The following is a 22722-nucleotide window of genomic DNA, read 5'->3' on the forward strand; positions in this document are numbered from 1 at the left end:
AAATGTCCTCACTTTGCAATGAAAATACGAAAAATGGTTCTCACTCAGCAACAAGTACAAGAACACACACACACACACACACACACACACACACACACACACACACAGAGTGGACCCTTTTCTTTTTATCTAGACAACCTGGGTATTACAAGAAACATTAAATCTAGTTTCCAATGTCAGTCATAACATTAGGTCAATTCTTCAATGTAACATTACGCGTTAGCAAGTTAATGAGACATATGGTTGACAAGAGACTAGTTAAAAGAAATACAAACAGCTCCAACAGAAACTTGGAAATAGAAACCTTTATTTCTCCCTGTTTACCAAACAAAAGCAAAGGAGTAGCAGAGCTATATCCTCACTGACCTCTTTTAGATCTCAAAAAAAAAAAAAAAAATTTGAACTTAGAAATGTTATTTTAGACATCTGGTGTAACATGTTAGGTGACAGAATAATGGCTACAATAGAGAAACTGCAGAGCATGTTAAAAAGGTCACATTTTAACATCACAGTAGAGAACAGTGACTAACTACACTGAAATCAGCAAAAACAAAAAAACAGCATTGTTGTCTCCAGAATGAACACATCTCCGGATGCCATTCTGTTTGGTCACAATAAGTAAATTAGAACTGACTGAAACTGAGCTCAGCATGGCATGCCAGGGTTAATTTACTTACACAATTGAATTTAGCTAGAATGTTTCCATTAAGAATGTTTCGAAACCATAGTGTTACACTCAGGAATATGAAAAAATGATTTAATGTTTCTACATAACCCTGTACATGCTCAGTGCACATGTAAAGGTTTAGATTAGAAAATGTGACTGAAGGTGTTAAAATAGAGGAAGTTCAAGGTTTCCAGGATTCCAAGTGAACACATACAGAGTTCAATCATTTCAAAACGTGTAATTATCTCAAACAAGCTGCTTGGTTTTCAAACAAATATTACAATGGCTATTTACTATACCTCTACTATGTGATATCTACCTGCAAGGGGGTTCCTTTAAGACTTATACCAGTTTGATCAGGGGCATAATGGAAACAGGTTGCAATCTTCAGTAAATGTGAGCTTTTTTTAATTAATATTGATCTGCATAATTATCTCCAGAATGAACTAAAACAGAATAATGGACAAAGGTTTAAGAGCAACCGAAATTCATTTCTTCTTCTGGGTATGAAGAGATCAAAAGGGTTGACTTGACCTGCAATATGAAGTCAGTTTAAAGCTGGTTGATGCCTCTAACCTGTCAGTCACAGTGGGTGTTGGCATCTTCTGCTTACTTAAAACAATTTCAATACTGTGACCAAATATATGGGGAAAAAAATCAACAAAAACAATGCAATATCAAAGCAAAAGGCTGCCCACAGCTTCATCAGCTGTTACAAGTGAATGGCTGATTTTCTTATAAATACACATCAGAAACGAACAGCTTACCAGGCACTGCAGTGAAAGGTCCCACAAGCCTGTTCAACAGTAGATTACATATGCAATAAGAATGAACAAAAATTGCTTAATCTACTTGAGGAACTTAGGGAAGCGTGTTTGTGTGTGTTAGTGAGGTGGTGAGGGAGGAAGAGGGGGAGGAGGCGGGGGGAAGTCAACAAATGGAACAGAGTTTGGAGGCCAGAAAGTATGGGAGAATGATGGATTGAAAAAAGCTGGAGGCGGAAAAGGAGGAGGACGGTAGAGAGGGAAGCTTGGTGGGGAGAAAGGGTAATGAGGGGGAGGAAGAGGAGGAGGTGGGAGATAAGGGGAGTGGGGAGGGATGTATGTGGGAGGAACCTCTGTGTGTCCAGGTGGACAGTATGAGTGTGTGTATTGGGGTGGTACTTTTCTTGGGTGCTGATGCCGTACTCGAGGCCCAGTATGTCTTGATTGGAAACCCCGCCGATCATGGCCCTGTTGCTGACTGGATTTATCTAAAAGAGAGAAAAGAACAAGCCTTTTACTTTTAGTACTTTTTAATATAGCTCTATGAAAGTTATTTCTGTTTTTGTCATTTTAATATTTTAATTTATATTCTTTTGTATATGTGTATGTGTATACCACAACAAATGATGTAACATGTCAAGTGCCCTTGGGCATCAATTCCAGCTCAACAACAGCGTCTCCTGCTGTTCACAAGTCAACTTATTGTCTGCCGAGTCATGGAGTCCCACTCTCTATAAAGGGCCCCTGTGTTATTCATGCAGGGGCACAATGACTGGATTAATAATGTTATTCAGGTAGTATGGACTTATCACCTGTACCATTCACAAAGTGTAGGGCAGTTCTGCCTTGACTAGAACCTACCTACACTAGAACAACACCACCACAAAAGGCTCGTCAATGGCTGATGCATAGCGCTCTTCTTAACATCTGCATATTTTGCGGCCATCATTTCTTGTCAGCGTGAATTGACTTTAATCAAAGGACAGTACTGAGGCCCAATGGTCCCTCGTCCAGTTTTAATGCACCCTGAGCCACGCAAGTCCATGATGTCTGCACCTGTGGTGTGGTCAGGTATCCTTGCAGGTCATCTAGCATGCCGACCACACTGATGTAAACAGTTCCACAGGGTTGCTGTTCACAATGAAGCACTCATCAGCGTAGGTTTTCGCTAAAGGACATGTGCTTCTATTCCCTTCTGTGACTCTTTCAGACTCTCTGTATCTCTGCTGCAACCTGAGGTGACACTCTGTGACCCTCTAATCTCAGTGGCCACCTATGTCTGAGAACATATTTCTGCTACCTGTATGACCCCCTCTCTTTTCCAATGGTTATGGTCAATCTGACAGAGAGTATGGAAGCAAATCGTAACCATATTACAAATGACCCTAACCCCCTAACCCTAACCCTAACCATCTGTTGGACTGGTGCTACCATCTGTTGGACTGGTGCAGCCAGAACAGCCTTGAGCTCAACGCTCTAAAGACAGTGGAGATGGTTGTGGACTTCAGGCAGAACCCAGCCCCACCTGCCCCCATCACCCTCTGTGACTCCACAATTGACACTGTGGAATCTTTCCGCTTCCTGGGAACCATCATCTCCCAGGATCTCAAGTGGGAGCCAAACATCAGCTCCCTCATCAAGAAAGCCCAGCAGAGGATGTTCTTCCTGCGGCAGCTGAAGAAATTCAACCTGCCAAAGACTATGATGGTGCACTTCTACACAGCCATCATTGAGTCCATCCTCACCTCCTCCATCACCATCTGGTACGCCGCTGCTACAGCCAAGGATAAGGGCAGGCTGCAGCGTGTCATTCGGTCTGCTGAGAAGGTGATTGGCTGCAGTCTACTGTCGCTCCAGGAACTGTACACCTCCAGGACCCTGAAGCGGGCAGGGAAGATTCTGGCTGATCCCTCCCACCCTGGTCACAGACTCTTTGAGACTCTCCCCTCTGGCAGGAGGCTGCGGTCCATCCGGACCAAAACCTCACGCCACAAGAACAGTTTTTTCCCATCTGCCACCAGCCTGGTTAACAAAGCCCGGAAACCACCCTGACATTCCCCCTTTCCCCCACACCCCCCCTTTTTTTGCTGACAGGACACCTGTAACTCTATGCGTTACATTAACGCTCAGCTTGGACTCCTGCTTACTTGCACTGCTTTACTTGCACAATGATCACCTGCACTGTTGTATTGCTCTTGCATCTTATACTGCTCTATATTTACTCTCACTCACTTAAAACTGTGCACTTATATTTATATTATATTGTAGATATGTTTGTACTGTTTAACTTGTACTGTATTGCACCGACTATGCCAAAACAAATTCCTTGTATGTCCAAAAACGTACTTGGCAATAAAGCTTTTCTGATTCTGATTCTGATTCTGATTCTGATTCTGAAAAAGCATTTTCAGAAATGCACCTCAACCATAACTGAGCCGGTTTAGGCTAAACCTGACTCCCCCTTACTCCAACCAACAAGGAGGGAGGAAGGCTCTGCCTCCCATTCTACTTCTAGAGACTCTAGGAACCACCAGTAAACCTGCAGTTCATTTTAAGAATGTGGCTGCAATGTTTGACTCATAAATGAAATTAATAATCAATAATCCTATTTGCATTTTAATTTTCTTCTTCAAGACTGCTCATTCTTTCACTTAATTAAAATGAAAAAGACATTTGAGATTTATTTTTCAAAATGTACCCCAGCAAAGAGATACCAAAATTCAATTTGAAATGTAAAATTTGAAAATGAAAAAGCATTTCCAGAAACGCTTTTTCATTTTAAGAATGTGGCTGCATTATTTGACCCATAAATAAAATTTGTAATCAATCATCCTATTTGCATTTTAATTTTCTTCTTCACGACTGCACATTTTATGCCATAATCAAAAAGAAAACCAAGCAGACATTGCTTTTTCGTTTTCATGGTCTGCCTGCAAAGTACTGCCCAGAACTCGAAAACAAAAAAGCATTCCGAGCGGCGGGCGCAGCAGAGTGACGTCAGCAGCCGCTCTTCCTCAGCTCCCTGTTGACCGAGCTACCCATCTTGTTCGGTAGGGGGCGCTGTGCACGTCTGCATTGCATTACATTGCAAACGTGCCGAGAAACTGATTGAATTGCAGCAGGACCGAGCTCAATTTGTAGCAGTGGCAGGCAGAACTGGTAGTTCCGGTGGCCGCCACAGCCTGCCACCGAAGCTGCCACCGGAACTGCCACAGCCTGCGGCAGGGTTGCAGGGGATTCTGCGAGGATGCCAGAAGGTGCCAGACCGGCCGTAAAACTTGCCAATGCGGTTGCCGCTGTTTTTATGGAAGCTGATGCTGATTATCGGCAAATGGGATGTCATTGTCGTTATAGCCTGTTGCCTTTAAATAATGATTTCATTATTGATTATTATTTAATAAACAGCTTTAGACCCATAACATACGGTGATTGTATTTACTTGACATGGAAAATAAATAGCACTATGTGTATGTGTGACGTGTTGAAAGGATGACGAAGATTTATTGCACAAACAGCCGGTTTATTATAGAGCACGAGCGGCTATTCTGAATTGTCACTCACAGAAAATTATAAATAAATGCTTAAAAACACGCTGGATGTCCCAGGCCATAAGGCTGCCACCGGAACTACCGGTTCTGCCTGCCACTGCCACAAATTGAGCTCGGTCCTGCTGCAATTCAATCAGTTTCTCGGCACGTTTGCAATGTAATGCAATGCAGACGTGCACAGCGCCCCCTACCGAACAAGATGGGTAGCTCGGTCAACAGGGAGCTGAGGAAGAGCGGCTGCTGACGTCACTCTGCTGCGCCCGCCGCTCGGAATGCTTTTTTGTTTTCGAGTTCTGGGCAGTACTTTGCAGGCAGACCATGAAAACGAAAAAGCAATGTCTGCTTGGTTTTCTTTTTGATTATGGCATAAAATGTGCAGTCGTGAAGAAGAAAATTAAAATGCAAATAGGATGATTGATTACAAATTTTATTTATGGGTCAAATAATGCAGCCACATTCTTAAAATGAAAAAGCGTTTCTGGAAATGCTTTTTCATTTTCAAATTTGACATTTCAAATTGAATTTTGGTATCTATTTGCTAGGGTACATTTTGAAAAATAAATCTCAAATGTCTTTTTCATTTTAATTAAGTGAAAGAATGAACAGTCTTGAAGAAGAAAATTAAAATGCAAATAGGATGATTGATAACTAATTTCATTTATGAGTCAAACAATGCAGCCACATTCTTAAAATGAAAAAGCATTTCTGAAAATGCTTTTTAATTTGAAATATGGTAACGATTTGCTTCCATAAGAGAGAGGTATCCCAATCGTTGTGGTTTTTAGTATAACAATGCCCATCAGTGGGCTCTAGATGGACAAACTGTCTACTTTTAAGGCTAGGCTTAAAACTTTCCTTTTTGATAAAGCTTATAGTTAGAGTGGTTTAGGTTATCCTGAGCTATCTCTGTATTTATGCTGCTTTTGGCTTAGGCTGCTGGAGGACATCACGACCACTTTCACCCTCTTCGCTACATTCTCACACTACTCTCCAATTTTGCATTATTTGCCATTATTTGAGCTTTTAACTTTGTTCTCTCTTTTCTCTTCCTAGAAGCTACACCTGGCCTGGCTCTATGTCTACCTGTGACACCTTTCTGGAGAGGGGAATCGTCCGAGCTTCTGCTGGCAACAACTTAATGCTCACCCTCTACTGATGATCCACATGGCCCTGTCTTTTAGTGTTTAACCCTTTCTCTCTCCTAGACATGGAAATTGACTGAGCTTTACTGTGACTAACTCTATGTGCTCTTTTTCAGACTCTAACCTTGAAAACTGGCTCAGAGTTTATCTGTTCTTTCTTTCTAGGTGAAACGACTAAAGGAGCTACATCCATTAACATTTACTTTTCCTTCCCATAGAAAGTACTCCTGGATCAGTGCTTCTTTGTTCTCTTTGTGTCTCTGCTCTGTTCTCTCAAACCCCCAGTCGGTCGTGGCAGATGGTCGCTCACACTGAGCCTGGTTCTGCTGGAGGTTTCTTCCTGTTAAAAGGGAGTTTTTCCTCTCCACTGTCGCTACATGCATGCTCAGTATGAGGGATTGCTGCAAAGTCAACGCCAGTGACTGCCCACTGTCTCTACATGCTCATCCAGGAGGAGTGAATGCTGCAAGTCACTGACTGGATGTAATCTGCTGGGTTTCAATGATTAGGATTAATTGGAATGTATGTACCTGACTTTGTGAAGTGCCTTGAGACAACATGTGTTGTGAATTGGTGCTATATAAATAAACTGAATTTAATTGAACAGTCTGTTTAAAGCCTCGCAATGACAAGGTGCTGTTGATCAGTTGTCAAGATGTGAACAGCATGGTGAGGACCGTTTAAATGCCAATTCTGATTGAACCAGGAAATGTATTGGTCATCCGTTAATGCAAAGACATATTTCTTTAGTGGAGGAGATGCTAAAGCTCATGGAGGCTGGTGGGGGAATACATTGTTATCGCATGTTTCAGCAATACTATGGCAGTTACATAGTTCTCTAAGTGTGCAGCCCTAGTGGTCAGTATGACTAGAAAAGTGATCTTATTAGTGCCGTTCAATTACTCTTTTAGTCCATTCATCAACCTTTTAACCATTCTCAGAGTGAAGGACAGCAACAATGACTTCTCTACGGTCATTGCTGATGCCTTTGCACTCTGGCATTGTGTAAACACACACCTGAATAAACCAGACCAGCAAACTGCCTCAACTCCTGATTTTATAGAGGTCTTACATCTAGCTGCTACATTCTCTCCTAAATCTTTTTCCACACGTTTAGCCAATTTTAAAACCTTGTAAGGAGCACATGTTTTTATGCTTTAACTGAATAAGTGAAGAAAAAGGGTATGCATTTCTCCAACATCATATAAAAGTTATATTTGTGGGATTACCTATATTGCCATTTTCCTTCTTTTTGTTGTTCCTTGTTTTTCTTTTTGCTTCCTGCTCTTTCTCATCATCACTATAATCCAAAGCCTGGAGGAGAAAGAAGGAGAGTGAATGAAGACTTTGCTAACCTGTGTAGCACATCCAGTATTTTCCTACATTTACATTATTTCAATTTAGTTTATTAATATGGTGTCAATTCACAACGAAAATCATCTTAAGGCACTTTACAAAAGAAAACACTCAATTTATGTTTAGAAATACATTCGGTGTGTCCTTAGGCAAGACACTTCACCTGCCTTGGCTGGTGATGGTGGTCAGAGGGCCCGGTCGGGCCGATTGTATAGCAGCATTACTTCTGTCAGGCGCCTCTGGGCAGCTGTGGCTACATTGTAGCTCACCACTGTCAGTCTGGGAATGTGTGTATGACTGGGTTAATGACTGATTGAAGCGTAAAGCGCTTTGGGGTCTCTGGGGACTTGATAAAGCATTATACAAGTTCAGACCATTTAGCATTAAAATGTTAAGCATGTGTTTAAACTGAGTGAAAACAAGTGCCTTTATATGTAGCTCATTCTGAAGTTGATTCCGTGCAGAAGAGGTGAAGTACTTGAATGCTTTTTACCCCAATTCAGCGCAAGCCCTTGGCATCATCATTGCGAACAGATTTTGTGAATCAATGTAGAAGATCCTACACATTTCTAGATAAGATGTTAAACTGCCTGGATTGATTTGATCAGTTTATAAACTGGATCTATTAATTACTGCTTAATGAAGTGCATGACATTTGCTATGAATTGCAACTACATAAATAAACTAAATTGGGCATTCCACTCATTATATAACTGCTATGATCATCTTCATATGTGACCTGTGGTAATTTCCCTCAGATATTTTCTTCTGCTTTCTGGCTAAGGTTTGGTGAACACCAGATGGTTTACAACACGTGTTAAAATAGTGTTTCTAAACCTAGTATTGGTCTGACATCCTATCACAATAAAATGTGTTCAGTGTTGTTCATCATACCATGCATAAAAACATCTGTACCGCAGTTATACAAACCAATCCTAACATGAAGTGTAATTACCTCTTCTGGTGGTTCTTCATCATTCTTCCAGGATGCATCAGATCCTTTTAAACTGCGGAAAACAACTTTATTTTTAACAGAACTTATCAAAGGTAATCATTTATTCAGCTTTGAGGCAGTCTTTGCCTGGATGGATGGAACATGGATGTGTGTCCTCACAGTTTGAGCTGCTGTGTGAGGATGTACTCTGTGTACTCCTTGAGTGCTGGAGCATAATAAACAGTCAATCCCTCTGTCAAGCCTTTGCTGCTGATCTGATCTGAAGAGTTAAAACGCAGAATGTACAAAGGACTGTACACAGGGCCGAACACCTCAAACACCTAAAACACATCAGTAGCACGTTAGCAGCATGTTGAACACAACAACATCCAGTTTAAATGCAGTCTGAGCTATATGCAGGTTTCTGTTGGTGTCCTTACCTTTCCCACAGCCACCCTATCAGACCTGAACAGGATGCTGTCCTCATTCAGAGGAGGGGTGTCTTTCAGGGACTGGATGATAACTGAGAAGACACGCACAGAGCTCAACAACACAGTAGCTGTGAAGAACTCTGATGTTTTGATCAAAAGTATGTCTCCTCACCAAGCTGCTGTACGATACTGGAGACAGTTCCCACTGGTTGCAGCTCTGCTTCCTCAGGTAAGGTCACAGAGACGTCCTCCACAGCCGGAAGCTCCTGCACACAACATTTAAGCTAATTATCTTTAGCTACTAACAGAATAGTTTATATTTTTGAGCAATATTCTATTAAAGTTGGGGTGTAACAATTTCAAAAATATTAATACAAATATTTGATGAATGCAAAACACATCCAGACTGCAATGAGGTAGATTAAAGTAGTGCTGCACAATATTAAAAGATTTTGTGATGGGAATATTATTGGTAAATATTGCAATGATAATACTACTTGCAATAAACCCACACCCTCACTCCTCTCTGTCGTTTCTGCTTCCAGCACTCCGTGACCTTTAGCATCTTGGAAACTAATCTGTGTAAGGTGTGGGAATCTAGTCCACTCAGTCTCTAACCGGCAGGCTGATTCTTACACCAGCATGCAAGTGTGAACTTGTGCCACTTGTATTAGCCAACAATGAATCCATTCTAAACAGTCCATTACAACATAACAGCAGAAAACCACAACGTGTGCCACTCCTGTCAGGTAAGAAGAGGAAACTGAGACTGATATCTGGACAATAACAAGTTAACGCTGCTGTGTGGTTAAACGAGTGTCTTTCAGCAGCAATATCCAGACTGTGGGGTCAGAACATGAATGCATGGATCAGTGGGTCAGGATGCTGGTGATGGTGTAATGATGGGGAGGATATTCTCTTGGCACATTCTGATGGCTACGTCCAGCAGGTTGATGTACCATATTATAGAGTTCCGAACATCTCTAACTGGTTTCTTGAACATGAAGCAGTCCTTCTCAAACCTGGTATTAACCTGGGCGATTGTTATAAAGCAGTATAACAACGATGCTACGCATTAAATGACTGTTAAATCTAAATGCAAAAAAACAAACAAACACGCAGTCACATTGAAAGGTGAGCTGTCAGCTGAGGGGTCAACAAGTCTGTTGATGTTTCTGTGCCATCAGATACAGAAAATTCACTTCAATGACATTATTCAAACATAAACATGGCTGAGATTTGTCTAAGTTGCACGTTTGTGAAGGTGATCCAGCTAAGAAGTTAGAAACAATTAATGTAAGACCTTACATCAGCAAACAAAGACTTTAACCCATAAAACATCACTGCTTTGCACAACATTTAGTACACACACACATGGCGCTGCATAAAAGTGACTGGACATTCCACAAACACAGATTTTAATAATAATAATGCTGTGAAGCACAGCAGGTTCAGTCAGCTCCAAAAGAAAAAAGAAATAAAATAAATTACTTATAGAAAATGTCATCAGTTTGGTAAACAGAGCAAATACATTTAACACTACTTTTCAAACATCCAAAGTTCATTTTGGATGTATAAAGTGTTTTACTTTGCACAAAGAAATAAAATCATTCCTCAAAAATCAATATCTGCCAGGGTTAAAATGATTAAACGTGCTAAGAGCTGACCTTTGTGTGCAATGACGTGATTTATCTTTGCACTGCTCAAAGCTTGTAAAATCAGGGTGCCGGGGGGATAGGTTGCTTAGAATTTTTACCCTGGGGGTTTTGTTTATTGTGGAATAATTTTGTTTTGAGTAAGTAAAATAATGAAAGTGTAAAAGATATTTGAAAAAGCTGTAAAAATGATCTGATCTGTTTAACTGCACTTGGAAAATAGTAAAAAATAAATAAAAGCCTTTAATTAGAGGATGTATTCCAAAGAAACTATCTTATGCACACAGTACCTGAATACCCACTAATCAAGAAACCTCCAGCTTGTGATAGTACAGGTTTTTATTGGGGGGAATTCCAGTGAAGAAAACTTTCAAATGTAAAAAAATCCAACCCTTGTCTCCGGATAGCTGTTTTAGATCTAACCGTTGTAACCCTACGGCATCATGTCCTTTTGGGGATTGCTTACAGATGGCTAAACTAATGAAGATAAAAGAGTCCCTGGCAATCTTTAAAAGTGGCCTGAAATAAAATATCCATAGTGAATCTTCAGTGCATTCGCACCCGTATTAGTGCTATTCAGACACAATGGGTTCAGTCAGAGGACCTTATAGTGGCAGGTGTAGACAGGGCCAACGAGTCACTGCAGACGAGTCCTCCACAGTTACCAGATCTCCATCAGATTACCTCTGGGATATGGTGCAGCAGGAGATTCTCATTATTGATATGATGATGATCCTATCATGTCAACATGGTGTTAATGGTCTGATGAAAGTTTTTGTACCCTGTTGAACACATGCTATAAAAAATTAAGATAGTTCTGAAGGCAAGATAGGGTCCAGCCCGGTACAAGTAAGGTGGACTTAATGAAGTGCCTGATGATTGTATATTTTTGCTTCCCAGAAAACATCTCATTACAGACCCCAAAAAACACTGAAAGAAAATGACCCAAACAACACTATCTACCTTCCACTAAACCTTAAGACAAAATTTCCCTGTCACAAAACAGCTGCCTGCTCTTTATGGAGGCAGAGTTCTTCCATTACATCCTGACGTAAAGACATTTAGCATTTCTGCAATATGCCCTAGAATAAAGCTGAGGTTCCAGCTAAGACAAGAGGTCAGAGGGAATCCTCACCTGACATCTGCTGTAAATATCCTTAAATTACATGGAGCAAATTCAACACCACAAACCTTTGTTGGAGGAAACTAGGTTGGAAAATATCTCTTTTAATAAGTGTTCTGATTTATATGGCGTCTTTAATTACAACTAAAGGTACAGTTATTTGGAGTATCACATTGTTGTTGTCAGGTACTATGTTAGTTATACACCGTTGTAAATATTATAGCTGAAACAATTAATCTGATTAATCGATTTTTGTAATATTCGTCAACTGATCCAGTGATCAAATAATTTTAACTGGAGTATACAGACTCGAAAACATGCCATTGGCTGAAAGAACAACCCGCTTAGAGCAGTAATTAGGCCAAAATTGTACCAAACATATATATATACATTATATATCTAAGATGAAAAACCTTCTTTGTCTGTAAATATGCTCTATCCAGAACTCCTCAAGTGGCATAGCTTTAGCTTCAACTGGTTTAAATTCTGTAAAAAATCTCAGATTAAGCACCTTTTACTATCCGATTATTAATTGAAAAATAGTCAACAGATTAATCAATTACCAAAATAATTGTTAGTTGCAGCCCTACTAAATATTAATGACAAACAGTTAAGATTAAATAAAAAACCTTTGAACTTCATCAAACACACACTGACCTCAACTAAGACTTCATCTCTAGCTTTGATAGGGGCTGGTTGGCTGAAACCCTCATCATCCTCAAATATAGGAGCAGGGGAGGAAGAGGAGGATGAGGAAGAAGTGGAGGACGAGGAAGAAGAGGAAGAACTGTCACTAGGAAAGAAAAAAGGCAAGGATTAGAGTCTATCTGTAAGATTTCTAGAGTCAAATACAAACACTGACGGTGTTGTGCGGATGTGTGTAAAAACCTGTCTGAATCCTCATCCGGACACTCAGTCTCACACACAAAGTCCACAGGGAGTGTTGCAGCTGATGCAGCTGTTTGGACAGCTCCCATTTCCACTGCCTGTGTTTGTATGTTTGCTGGTGTGGCATCATCTCGGGTCACAGAGACATGTTCTACATCCGTTACCATTGTGACATCCACCTCTTTTTTTGATGACAAATTATGACTGTTCATCTCTGGCAGGCCTGTTGTTAGTGGGTTGCTTGTCTCTGGATGGAAACACTTATTTGATTCCTCACCCCCACAGTCCTCATTCTTTCCAACAGAATCTGAAGGCATCCTATCAGTTTCTTCTGTCTGTGTTTGTATGGCATCTTCTCTGGTCACAAGGAGACTTTCCAGCTGAGTTGTCATGATGACCTCCATCTCTTCCATGTCCTCCATCGGCAAGTTATGTTTATCATAATCTGGTAAACTTCTGTCCATCTGAGAAGTCAAGCAAATCGTTTCTAAGCAGATTAAGTCAGTCTGTACGACAGAATAAGACATAAAGTGGCGATTACATAAAACGTAATAGTTGTACGCGAATAAAATGAGAACTTCATTCAAACAAGCACCACGTCGGAAGCATCTAACACATTGTAAAAACTATCAACAAAGCAACAGTTTTAGAACATCCAGTTTACGTTATAGAGCAATGCTTCCTCAGCCTTACACGCTAAAATCCAGTGAAAATAATATAGCAGTTGTATATAAGCGGCCAACGTGTTGTGTCCAAACTTAGCTCGTGAGCTAACAGGCTAACCGTATTGTTTTAAACTTACGCGGGTTCATTAAACCAGCACAAGTCCAGAAAGCTCTCGTTAACGTTATAATCACAGACCTAATATGGTAACACCAGCCCGGTTTACAATACCTTTCTATGTAATACCTGTCTAAGGACAGGAGAGGAGAGGTTAGATTCACGCTAACGGCACGCATACAGTTTTGACCACGCTGATTCAACTTCCTGTACTCACTGTCAAAATAAATCACTCGCGATTTTTAAAGATGAACTAACCCCCAAATCAACTTTTATTTTGCAGATACATTTTATAAACTGGGCCTTAAGGGTGCTACCTTTATGTTTACTGTGCTATTTTTCTTAATATCATGTAAACTTGTTTAATTCTATAATATTTGTCCTAAAACCGTCTTAGTGCTGCCCTCTAAGGGTTGAACGGTGGTCACTGCAGTTGAATTTTCCTATTGGTTCAAACGGTACCGCTTAGTACATGCTCATGCGATACATCGTTTGGGTATGTTAGGAATAACCTTTATTAATAAAGGTTATTCCTAAGAGCTTTAATAGGTTAAAGCTGTTTTTCACATTTATACTACAGTGAAGTAAAGTATAAGTTCTGATGTTTCCCTTTTGTTACAATAGGATAAGAAGCTCATTGACATACAGTACAAGGATAAATGGCCCAAGGTTTGTCATAAATGACCTGAAGCTGGGGCACTGGGGTAGATAGTGGAGCAGCCAGTATAACTGGTTTGATTAGAAAGCTACAGCACACTTAGATTAAGTATGGACACCCGCTACTACACAATCTAACAGATAGACACCACAATGGTGACACATAGTCTACTGATAATCACTGAGGGAGAGCACATCCATTGCATTGGAGTGCCAGATATAAAACTACATGTGACCTTCTTTCGGGACTCTTCGTCATGCTCTAACAGACGGTCCGAGACGGGAGCCTCAGCGCTGATCTCTGTAATCATTCCTCTGCCTTAATTTAGATTAAAAAGAGCTCAACGTTAGAAACTGGTTGAGAGTCGTTCCTTTAAGAGTCTTTAGATAGAGTGGTGACTGTTTCCGGGGTCCAAGGACCGGTGGAGCTCCAAGGCGTCTGACCGCCAACAGGGTGCGGTAGCTTTGGACAGGTATAAAACCATCTCACTCAGCCACGTGCCCATCCTGCTTCGGGCATGCAGAGTCAGCACCTTGGGGGGGGGGGATCATTCTGTGCTGAAACTACCAGCGTCGCTCTGCTCAATCTCCATGTTTCAATGTAGTAAAATAAGCTAGCTGCCACTTTCCCTCATCCTCCTGACCACACCCCCGCTAACCCCCCTCTGCGCATCCTCACACTTGGCGCTGCCCACTTAAGGTGCGTTGACACCGAACAAGGATTCTGCGATAGGAGTGGCCGATTTACATGTTATCCCTATGTAGAGGCACGTTCAGGAGCGGCGCGAGGCGGTGCGAAGGAGACGAAGGACACGGTGCGGAAGGCGCGCCGAGCAAAGCGGGAGCGGAGCGAGAGCGGTGGACGAGGTGAAAAATCTTTAGGTTAAGGATTTAACCCCGGTTCTCTGAAACATGAGTGAGGTATCTCCCTATGGGACACGCCTCCAGCGCCTGTCCCCCAGAAGCTCTATTACATTACGCCAGTCTTGACTGGCAGGCGGAAGTGACGTCCGCTCCCATGGGAGGACTTCCTCCCAGTATAAAAGTCGACGTCACGTAGATGATCTTCAGTTTAATAAGCACACCTCTTCCTCGCTCCCTGCAAGGAGGGTGATCTGGTGAGATACCTCACTCATGTTTCAGAGAACCGGGGTTAAATCCTTAACCTAAAGTTCTCTTTCAACATTCGTTTCGGTATCTCACTATGGGATATTTCTGCTCCCGTATTGCCAGATAAGCTCACTCGAAGACCAACAGATTGCATCTTGCATTCATGGCAATGTGGAACCCACACCCAGAACCGTGTGAGCCAGTGTGGGCCTGGTGACATCCAGTTTATAGAACCTAGTGAAGGTGTGAGGGGTCGCCCAGTTGGCAGCCTCACATATTTCCTCCACAGGTATACCCTGGAACAGTGCCCAGGATGATGCCACACCACGAGTGGAATGAGCCCGCAGACCTGCAGGGGGTGCAAGGCCTCTGCTCTCATAAGCCATAATAATAGCCCCCACTACCCAATGCGAAAGACGTTGCTTTGTGAGAGGCTTTCCTTTATGTGATGAAGCCCATGACACAAACAGCTGCTCTGATTTACGAAAATCTGCTGTTTTTTTCACATATAATCGCAGAGCTCGTACTGGACAGAGCGTATGCAGTCGTTCATGCTCCTGAGAGGAGAATGGTGGTGGGTAGAAAGCCATTAATTCAAGGGCACGGCATGGCAGAGCCGTAGCAACCTTAGGTATAAAGGCAGGATTAGGTTTCAGTAAAACCCTTGACTCACCCAGAAACTGCATGCAGGACGGGTTAACTGAGAGCGCTTGAATGTCACTCACACGCTTAGCAGAGACCAGAGCAATCAATAAGACCGTTTTAAAGGAAAGCACTTTGAGCTCAACCTGCTGCAACAGTTCGAACGGTGCACGTGACAACGCATCGAGTACCATAGGTAAATCCCATGAAGGAGTGAGGCTCCTCGACACTGGACGGAGCCGTCGTGCACCTTTCATGAATTGACACACCAGGGGGTGCTGCCCCACTGTTTTGTCACCAAAGCCAACGTGACAGGCTGAAATAGCAGCCAGGTACACCTTCACAGTGGAAAAAGCCAAGCCTTTATCCAACAGTGCCTGCAGAAAAGTTAAAACGTCCGACACAGGGCTTTGCATTACGCTCACCATAGGTTTTGCGCACCAACCCTGCCATTTACTCTCATACACGTTACGCGTGGAAACGGCCCTTGCATTTTGAATTGTGTCAATAACGCTCTGGGGAAGCCCACTGGCAGCCAGATCTAACCCCTCACAGGCCAGGCCCATAGGGCCATGCGCTCTGGATGCGGATGAAATATTTCTCCGCGTGCCTGCGTCAGGAGATTTCTGCAGAGGGGAAGCCGCCATGGCTCGCCGTGTAGCATCTGAAAAATCTCCGCTAGTCAATGTTTCTCTGGCGAGCGGGGAGCTATCAGAATGAGTGAGTGTTTTCCCTCTCGCACCCTGGCGAGAGTAGGAATGATCAGTTCCAGCGGGGGAAAGGCGTACAGTAGGGCCGGTAGCCATTTGTGCGCTAGAGCATCCAGCCCAAGTGGAGCTTGTTGCTCTGTCAGTGAGAAAAACATCGGACACTGAGCATTTTCCCCTGATGCGAAGAGGTCGACTTCCGCTCGGCCGTACCTCTTCCATATCTGGGTCATCACCTCGCTGTGGAGTTTCCACTCTTTGTAGCGGGGATTGCCCCTTGACAGCAGATCCACGCCTCTGTTCATTACCCCTGGCACGTGAGTCGCTCTTAGCGACAGCAAGTGTGAGCTGGTCCAGATTATCAGTCTGTATGCCAGCTCGTGTAAATGACGTGAGCGCAGACCCCCCTGTCTGTTGATGTAAGCAACCACTGTTGTGTTGTCCGTTCTGACCAAAACATGGTGCCCTTTGATAAAGGGCAGAAAGTGTCTCAGTGCCAGCATCATGGCCAGGAGTTCCAGACAATTTATGTGAGCTGTCTGTGTTTGTGGACTCCAAACGTCGTTTACCATCATCCCCTCGTGAGTGGCTCCCCAGCCTGTCTGTGGTAATTACCTTCCTCGTCAGGATGGTTCCCATGGTAATGCCGGTGTTGAGAAAACCGGGACGCTTCCACGGGCTCAGCGCGCGTGCACATATGAGAGAAACCAGGACGCTGCGGTGAGCATGGCGTGTGGGGCTCAAGCTGAGTGATGCCACCCACCTTTGAAATGGGCGCATGTGTAGACGGCCGAGTGTGATGACCGCCAGCGCAGACGCCATCAGACCCAGCAGTCTGAGGCATAACCTGAATTTCACCTGTGTGCCTCTGCGAAAGAGTGCCAGACAAGCCTGAAAGGCTTTTACTCGTTCCGCTGAGAGGCGCGCTCTGAACTCGACTGAACTCAGGGACAGGCCAATGAAGGTGATTGTTTGTACTGGGGTTAAAATGCTCTTTTCCCAGTTTATTGTGAATCCCAGGGCTGTCAGATGTAAAGTAAGCATCTCGGCATGCGTCCTGAGCTCCTCTAAAGACTGAGCTGCAATCAGCCAATCGTCTATATACGTCGCCAGACGCATCCCCCTTTCCCTCAGAGGTGCGATGGCTGCCTCGGTGCATTTCACGAACACACGTGGGCTCAGTGAGAGGCCAAAAGGAAGTACCAGGTACTCGTATATCTCTCCCTGAAACGCAAATCTGAGGTATTTTCTGTGAGGGGGGTATATAGGGATATGGAAATGTGCGTCTTTCAAGTCTATGGAGACAAACCAGTCTCTTTGACGCGCAAACTTTATCAGAGCTGCGTATGTTAGTATCCTGAACGAATACCGTCTCAGATATGTGTTCAGAGCCCGCAGATCCAATATCGGTCGCAGACCCCCGCCCCTTTTCGGCACGAGAAAGTATCTGGAGTAAAACCCGTCTCTGCTTTTCTCCTGCGGTACCAGCCGGACAGCTCTTTTGTACTGCGGGGAAATTATTTCCTCCTGCAGGACGCGAGCGGACTCTCCCCGGGCGTATGACTGTACTATGCCCTTGAAACGGGGTGGGGCTGTCACAAATTGGAGCCTGTATCCCTTGGATACAGTCTTTATCACCCAATCTGATGCTCCACACGCTCGCCACAGCTGAGTGTTGTTTGCCAGTGGACCTAAAGGTGCTTCCGTGTAAACACTGCGCAACACTGGCTGAGGGATCTGCTGTTCCGCTACAACTGCCAGCTGCGCTCGTCCCAGGTCTTCTTCTTCCACAGAAAAAACAGCCTGCTGTGTTAGAGGTAGGGTGAGAGCTCCCCCTTGTGGCCTCATGTGCAGCTGTGGCAAGGGTGGAGCGGGAGCTCCAGCCTGCCGCTGTGCCAAAGCTGGAGCGAGAGCTCCCCCTTGTGGCCTCATGTGCAGCTGCACGGCCATGTCCTGTCCTTGTGTTATTTTTAACATATTTTTCATGTTTTTTTGTTGTGGCTGCGCCCTCGGCTCCAGGCCTGGATGCGTGCCAGAAAACAACTTTATTGAACATGTTGTGAAGGGGGAAGGTCGTGTTTTTAGACACTGGCATGTGTTGTGCACTGGTGTGTGCTTTCTGGCCACAGCTGCGGCTCCACTGAGCTCTCGGTGGCTTTGATCCTCCTCCGCTTCGGTCGGCTCTGAACGATGAGCTCCAACGTCGGCTCTGCAGGCCGTTTGAGTTGCCTTGAACGTGGCGTTCTGAACTCGAACTGGGACAGGACGTGTCCTGGTATGGGGGGTGCAGGTGTCTGGCAGATCCTGCTCTCACACCCCGAAGATGGCTCCCTAGGTAGCGCGCTTCTTTTTCTTTGCGCTCACAGTAGCGGAAGGGGTCGCTTGGTTCCCCGGCATCGTCGGGGGAGCGAATGGCTTCCTTCCCCAAGCACCTTTGAGCTCGGTTTGTTTCCCACGGTCCGCTGACTGCGGCTGAGGCTGGCGTTTGGGGATGCGGTAGGCCGGTTGAGCCGCCGCTTGAGCGAACGGCACACGGGGTGCTGGAGGGGGAGGAGGCTGCGCTTTCCTGGGCAGACACAGCTTTAGCGCTTCACCTTCCCTCTTCTTTTCCTCACAGCGTTTTTGCATGGCTGCCACAGTGGGTCCGAATAAGCTCTTCGGGTCCACGGGGGTGTCGAGGAGCTGGTTCTTTTCCCTCTGAGACAGGCTAGACAGGTTCAGCCATCTAGCTCTCTCCTGAGTGACCATCAGGGCCATGGCTCTCCCTGATGCTTGGACAGCGCTTCTGTGGAGACGCAGGCATAGGTCTGTCACCACGCACAACTCGTCCCACAAATCGGCCATCGGTTTGCCAGTCATCTGCTCCTGTAATTCCGCTTGGTAAGCGAGGAGAAGAGATGAAGCGTTTAAGGCTTTAACAGAGGCAGCCACCGCCTTGTAGCTTTTCTCATTCAGAGTGGACTGAAAAGAGTCAGCTTTGAAGGGAAGGGTGGGTCCTGCCGCTGTCATGGCTGACTTTTGCGATGGGTGCAGGTGAGATGCCAGCAGAGGTTCTACGGGAGGCAGATGTGAAAACCCGCCGGCCTCCATGCCCGTCCAGTCCAGCGTCGACCCTCCCAGGGCGGGGTTCTTGGCGGTGAGAGGATTGCTCCAGGACCGGGTCGCTTCCTCGAGGCACTCGGGAAAGACCGGCAACAGCTGTCTCCCGGAAGATTTGGCTCTCGGAAGCCGCTTCCCCTCATATCGAGATGTGCCCAGCTTCTTTGCTGCCCTTCTGCAGACATCATGCAGGTCCGTTGCAGTCGGGTTTGGGGAACCGCAGCGGCTGGTGTCATCCGTCACCGTGGGCTTTGCAACCGACTGGATGGCATAAGGCCCGCAGTCCAGCTCGTCGTCGTCAGACCCGAGACTGATGGACTCCATTTCAGATTCGGACTCGGCATTAGCAAGAGTGCTGAAAACTGGAAGTGCGGCCTCGTCTTCCTCTGGGTCAGTCAGTGGCGCAACAGCGTCGAGCTGATCACCCCAACTGGCTCCAGCCAAAGTGGGCTCTCTCTCATCAGTACCAGGAAGCTCCGGTGGCGGGGGATTGGCTACCCCCATCTTAGGATCAACCTCCGACAGGCTAGCTTGGCGTGCTAGCCTGTGCCGACGAGACTTAAGGGAGAGCCGTGCACAGTGCTCGCAGCTCGCCGGTGACGCCAACGCGTCCTGGGCATGTTGCAGCCCCACACACGAAGCGCAGACAGAGTGGGTATCTGCCCCAGCTATGAGATTGCACATGTGCAGGTTCTAGATGGTGGCTTGACTCTGTTCATGGTGAGAATGAGTGCAAGTTACACAACTTCTTAAGCTCCATTAAGGTTGCAGCTAGTTTGGTGACCAGTTGCAGCGCTGCTGTTTGGCGACAGACCAGCGTTGAAAGGGACTCAGAACAGTCGAGCACAGTTATTGAGAAGCGCTCGGCGACCAAGGTGTTAGCTCGCTCTGTGAACAGTTAAGCTAGCTCAAGTTACTGTAATGACCGTCTGAGAGGTGCTTCTGGGAGCGAGAAGAGGTGTTAGACTGAAGATCACCTACGTGACGTCGACTTTTATACTGGGAGGAAGTCCTCCCATGGGAGCGGACGTCACTTCCGCCTGCCAGTCAAGACTGGCGTAATGTAATAGAGCTTCTGGGGGACAGGCGCTGGAGGCGTGTCCCATAGTGAGATACCGAAACGAATGTTGAAAGAGAACTGAACTTTTTCCTAAATTCACGTCGTGTCAACCAATCAGGGACTGAATGTGGCTGTGACGTAGGGTGAAAGACCGCAGCGGAGGAGAAGCGGTTGTCAGTGAAGATGGTGGACCAGATCATAGTGGCGGTGTGCGGCAAGCCAGAGTTTACCGAGACAAGTACAGAAAGGACCTGGCCTGGTTATGTTTAGGCACAAATATCTTATATTTAGGAGATGTGGACATTAAAAATCGGCTGTTTTTATTGAGCTGAGATTTATTTACTCACTGAAGACAGATGGACAGGCGTTCAGCAGCAGGGATACAGCGCCGGTAGTTGGTGTCCCGGAGGCCGGTTGGTCTCCCAACGCGGGACAGCAGATCTTCGAACTGGGTCCTGGATAGATGGAAGTACCACTGAAATCAACTGTCATCCAGACGCAGCTCCTGGAGTAGGTGGTGGTACTCTCCGAACTGTTCCCGTCCCTGAAGAATCTGGTGAACCCAGGGATGTCGACGACGGCAGCGTTTTTCGGCTCTCCACAGATAAAACACTGTAATTAGGTCCGTGAAATCCATGTCGCCATGTTCAGTTGAAACCAGCAAGCAGCAGATAGAAGCTCCTCCTATTTGATTACGCGGCAAAGCGTTGCCGTGTGTTGCCATTCGGCAACGCGGCGTTCACGCGGAATGTGAAGCAGGCAAAAGCACACAAATGACACGAAATATTCGCAGAATCCGCATTCGGTGTGAACGCACCATTAAACGCATTTTTCAAAATTTGTCTGGGGCGGAGTTATTATTTTACATGGGGTTTATGCTGCTGTCCATTAACCTCGGACGTATGAACTGGTATATCTGGGTTTACGTAATCTCCTAGTTGTAGCGTTCCAGTTTCCTGCTTGTTTTTGTATTGATAGCAGCTATAACAGCAGTGTTACAACAATAACAACGACAATAAACACTGATCTTCACAATATATTGTGCATATTAACAGTATCGAAACAGTTTGTCTCGTAAACACTGTAAAGTAGTACGTGTACGACTGACTAAATGTTACAGAAATATTAAAGAACTGCTAAAAACAGTCAAAGTAACAGTTTTACTATTTTTGATGCGACTGGGAACCATCTTGAATGTGGAAGTCGGATATGGTCTGTTGTGAAGTTTCTTAACTATGTTCTGACGATTGGATAATGATCTTTTTTTTTTTTTTAAACGAGGGATACAAGCAAAGTAAATTACCTACAATAGTTTAGGTGTAAATGTATTTTATTGTTTGATAGTTCTGTTTTAACTGACTGGAATCAATGAAGATTTTCTTTAATAACGTGAGATACCGCAGCTAAGTTTAAAAAAAATATATATTATTATGTTTTAACAGCCGGAACCAACAAAGATTTCAAAAGAAAAAAAAGTGACATACCACCGCTGGCATCGGAAATAGAGCCCCCTTCATTTCCCGAGTGCAATAGTACCATTTCCAAATATGATATGGCTCTGTCGCATGGTCTGTCCCCACCCCTTTCTGTTTGCTGCAGCAAGAAATACTTGCCGACTTTCGGGCGTGTTGCAGTTGAAATTTCCTATGGTGCGTTCAGACCGAACGCGATTTGAGTGTCAAAAAGGCCTCCAACGCCTCAAGTTGGACCTATGTGCACTTTGAAATCAGATACTCTAGATGCGCATCAGGAGCATCTGAGCAAAGTGTGGACAGGCGCGTTGCGAGGAGCTACCCTTAGTTATTTTCCTTTGCCGGTCTCTGGCAGATGCAATCGAGAGATTGGCTTTATTTGCTGAGTAATGACAGGACGGCCACAAACAATAATGCCCCTTTTTCCACTGGTTTTAGGTGCTGCGGTTCTGCTCCACTCAGGTGGGGGTGGCAGGAGAAGCAGGAGAGACGCTACTGTTTGGACTGGTGAAGCTCCAGAGTTTGCCTGAAGAAGTTCCAATTTTATGAGGAAGTTTTCATCTCAGCCATGACAATAATAAGGACACAGACTTTAAAGCGCCAAACTGCGGACATTTAACTGCTGTAAACTTACATTGAGGTTGGATATTCGTGCTTCACGGACTTCCTCACGTTTGACGGTCCTTA

At 44.7% G+C, this 22722-nt stretch overlaps 1 protein-coding gene and 1 pseudogene across 4 annotated transcripts; both read right to left on the reverse strand.

Moving 5' to 3' along the window:
* Positions 1 to 290: 290 nt before the first annotated feature.
* naf1 (nuclear assembly factor 1 homolog (S. cerevisiae)) lies at positions 291 to 13560 on the reverse strand. Of its 4 annotated transcripts, none has more exons than XM_047364345.1 (9): positions 13403 to 13560; positions 12509 to 12972; positions 12278 to 12413; positions 9015 to 9108; positions 8852 to 8934; positions 8592 to 8752; positions 8433 to 8484; positions 7351 to 7435; positions 291 to 1919 (listed from the first exon to the last, which is right to left on the reverse strand). In XM_047364345.1, exons 2-9 carry the CDS (start codon positions 12970 to 12972, stop codon positions 1552 to 1554), a joined length of 1443 nt encoding a protein of 480 aa, XP_047220301.1. In that variant the 5' UTR covers positions 13403 to 13560; the 3' UTR covers positions 291 to 1551. The 4 variants fall into 4 exon arrangements, with proteins under 4 accessions (XP_047220301.1, XP_047220303.1, XP_047220302.1 ...); XM_047364347.1 differs by having other exon boundaries at positions 13418 to 13522; XM_047364346.1 differs by having other exon boundaries at positions 13311 to 13465.
* A 2678-nt stretch (positions 13561 to 16238) lies between these two features.
* On the reverse strand, positions 16239 to 18354 carry LOC124868450 (annotated as a pseudogene).
* Positions 18355 to 22722: the final 4368 nt, after the last annotated feature.

The sequence above is a fragment of the Girardinichthys multiradiatus genome, chromosome 5 (assembly GCF_021462225.1).
Source record: "Girardinichthys multiradiatus isolate DD_20200921_A chromosome 5, DD_fGirMul_XY1, whole genome shotgun sequence".
Lineage (NCBI taxonomy): Eukaryota > Metazoa > Chordata > Actinopteri > Cyprinodontiformes > Goodeidae > Girardinichthys > Girardinichthys multiradiatus.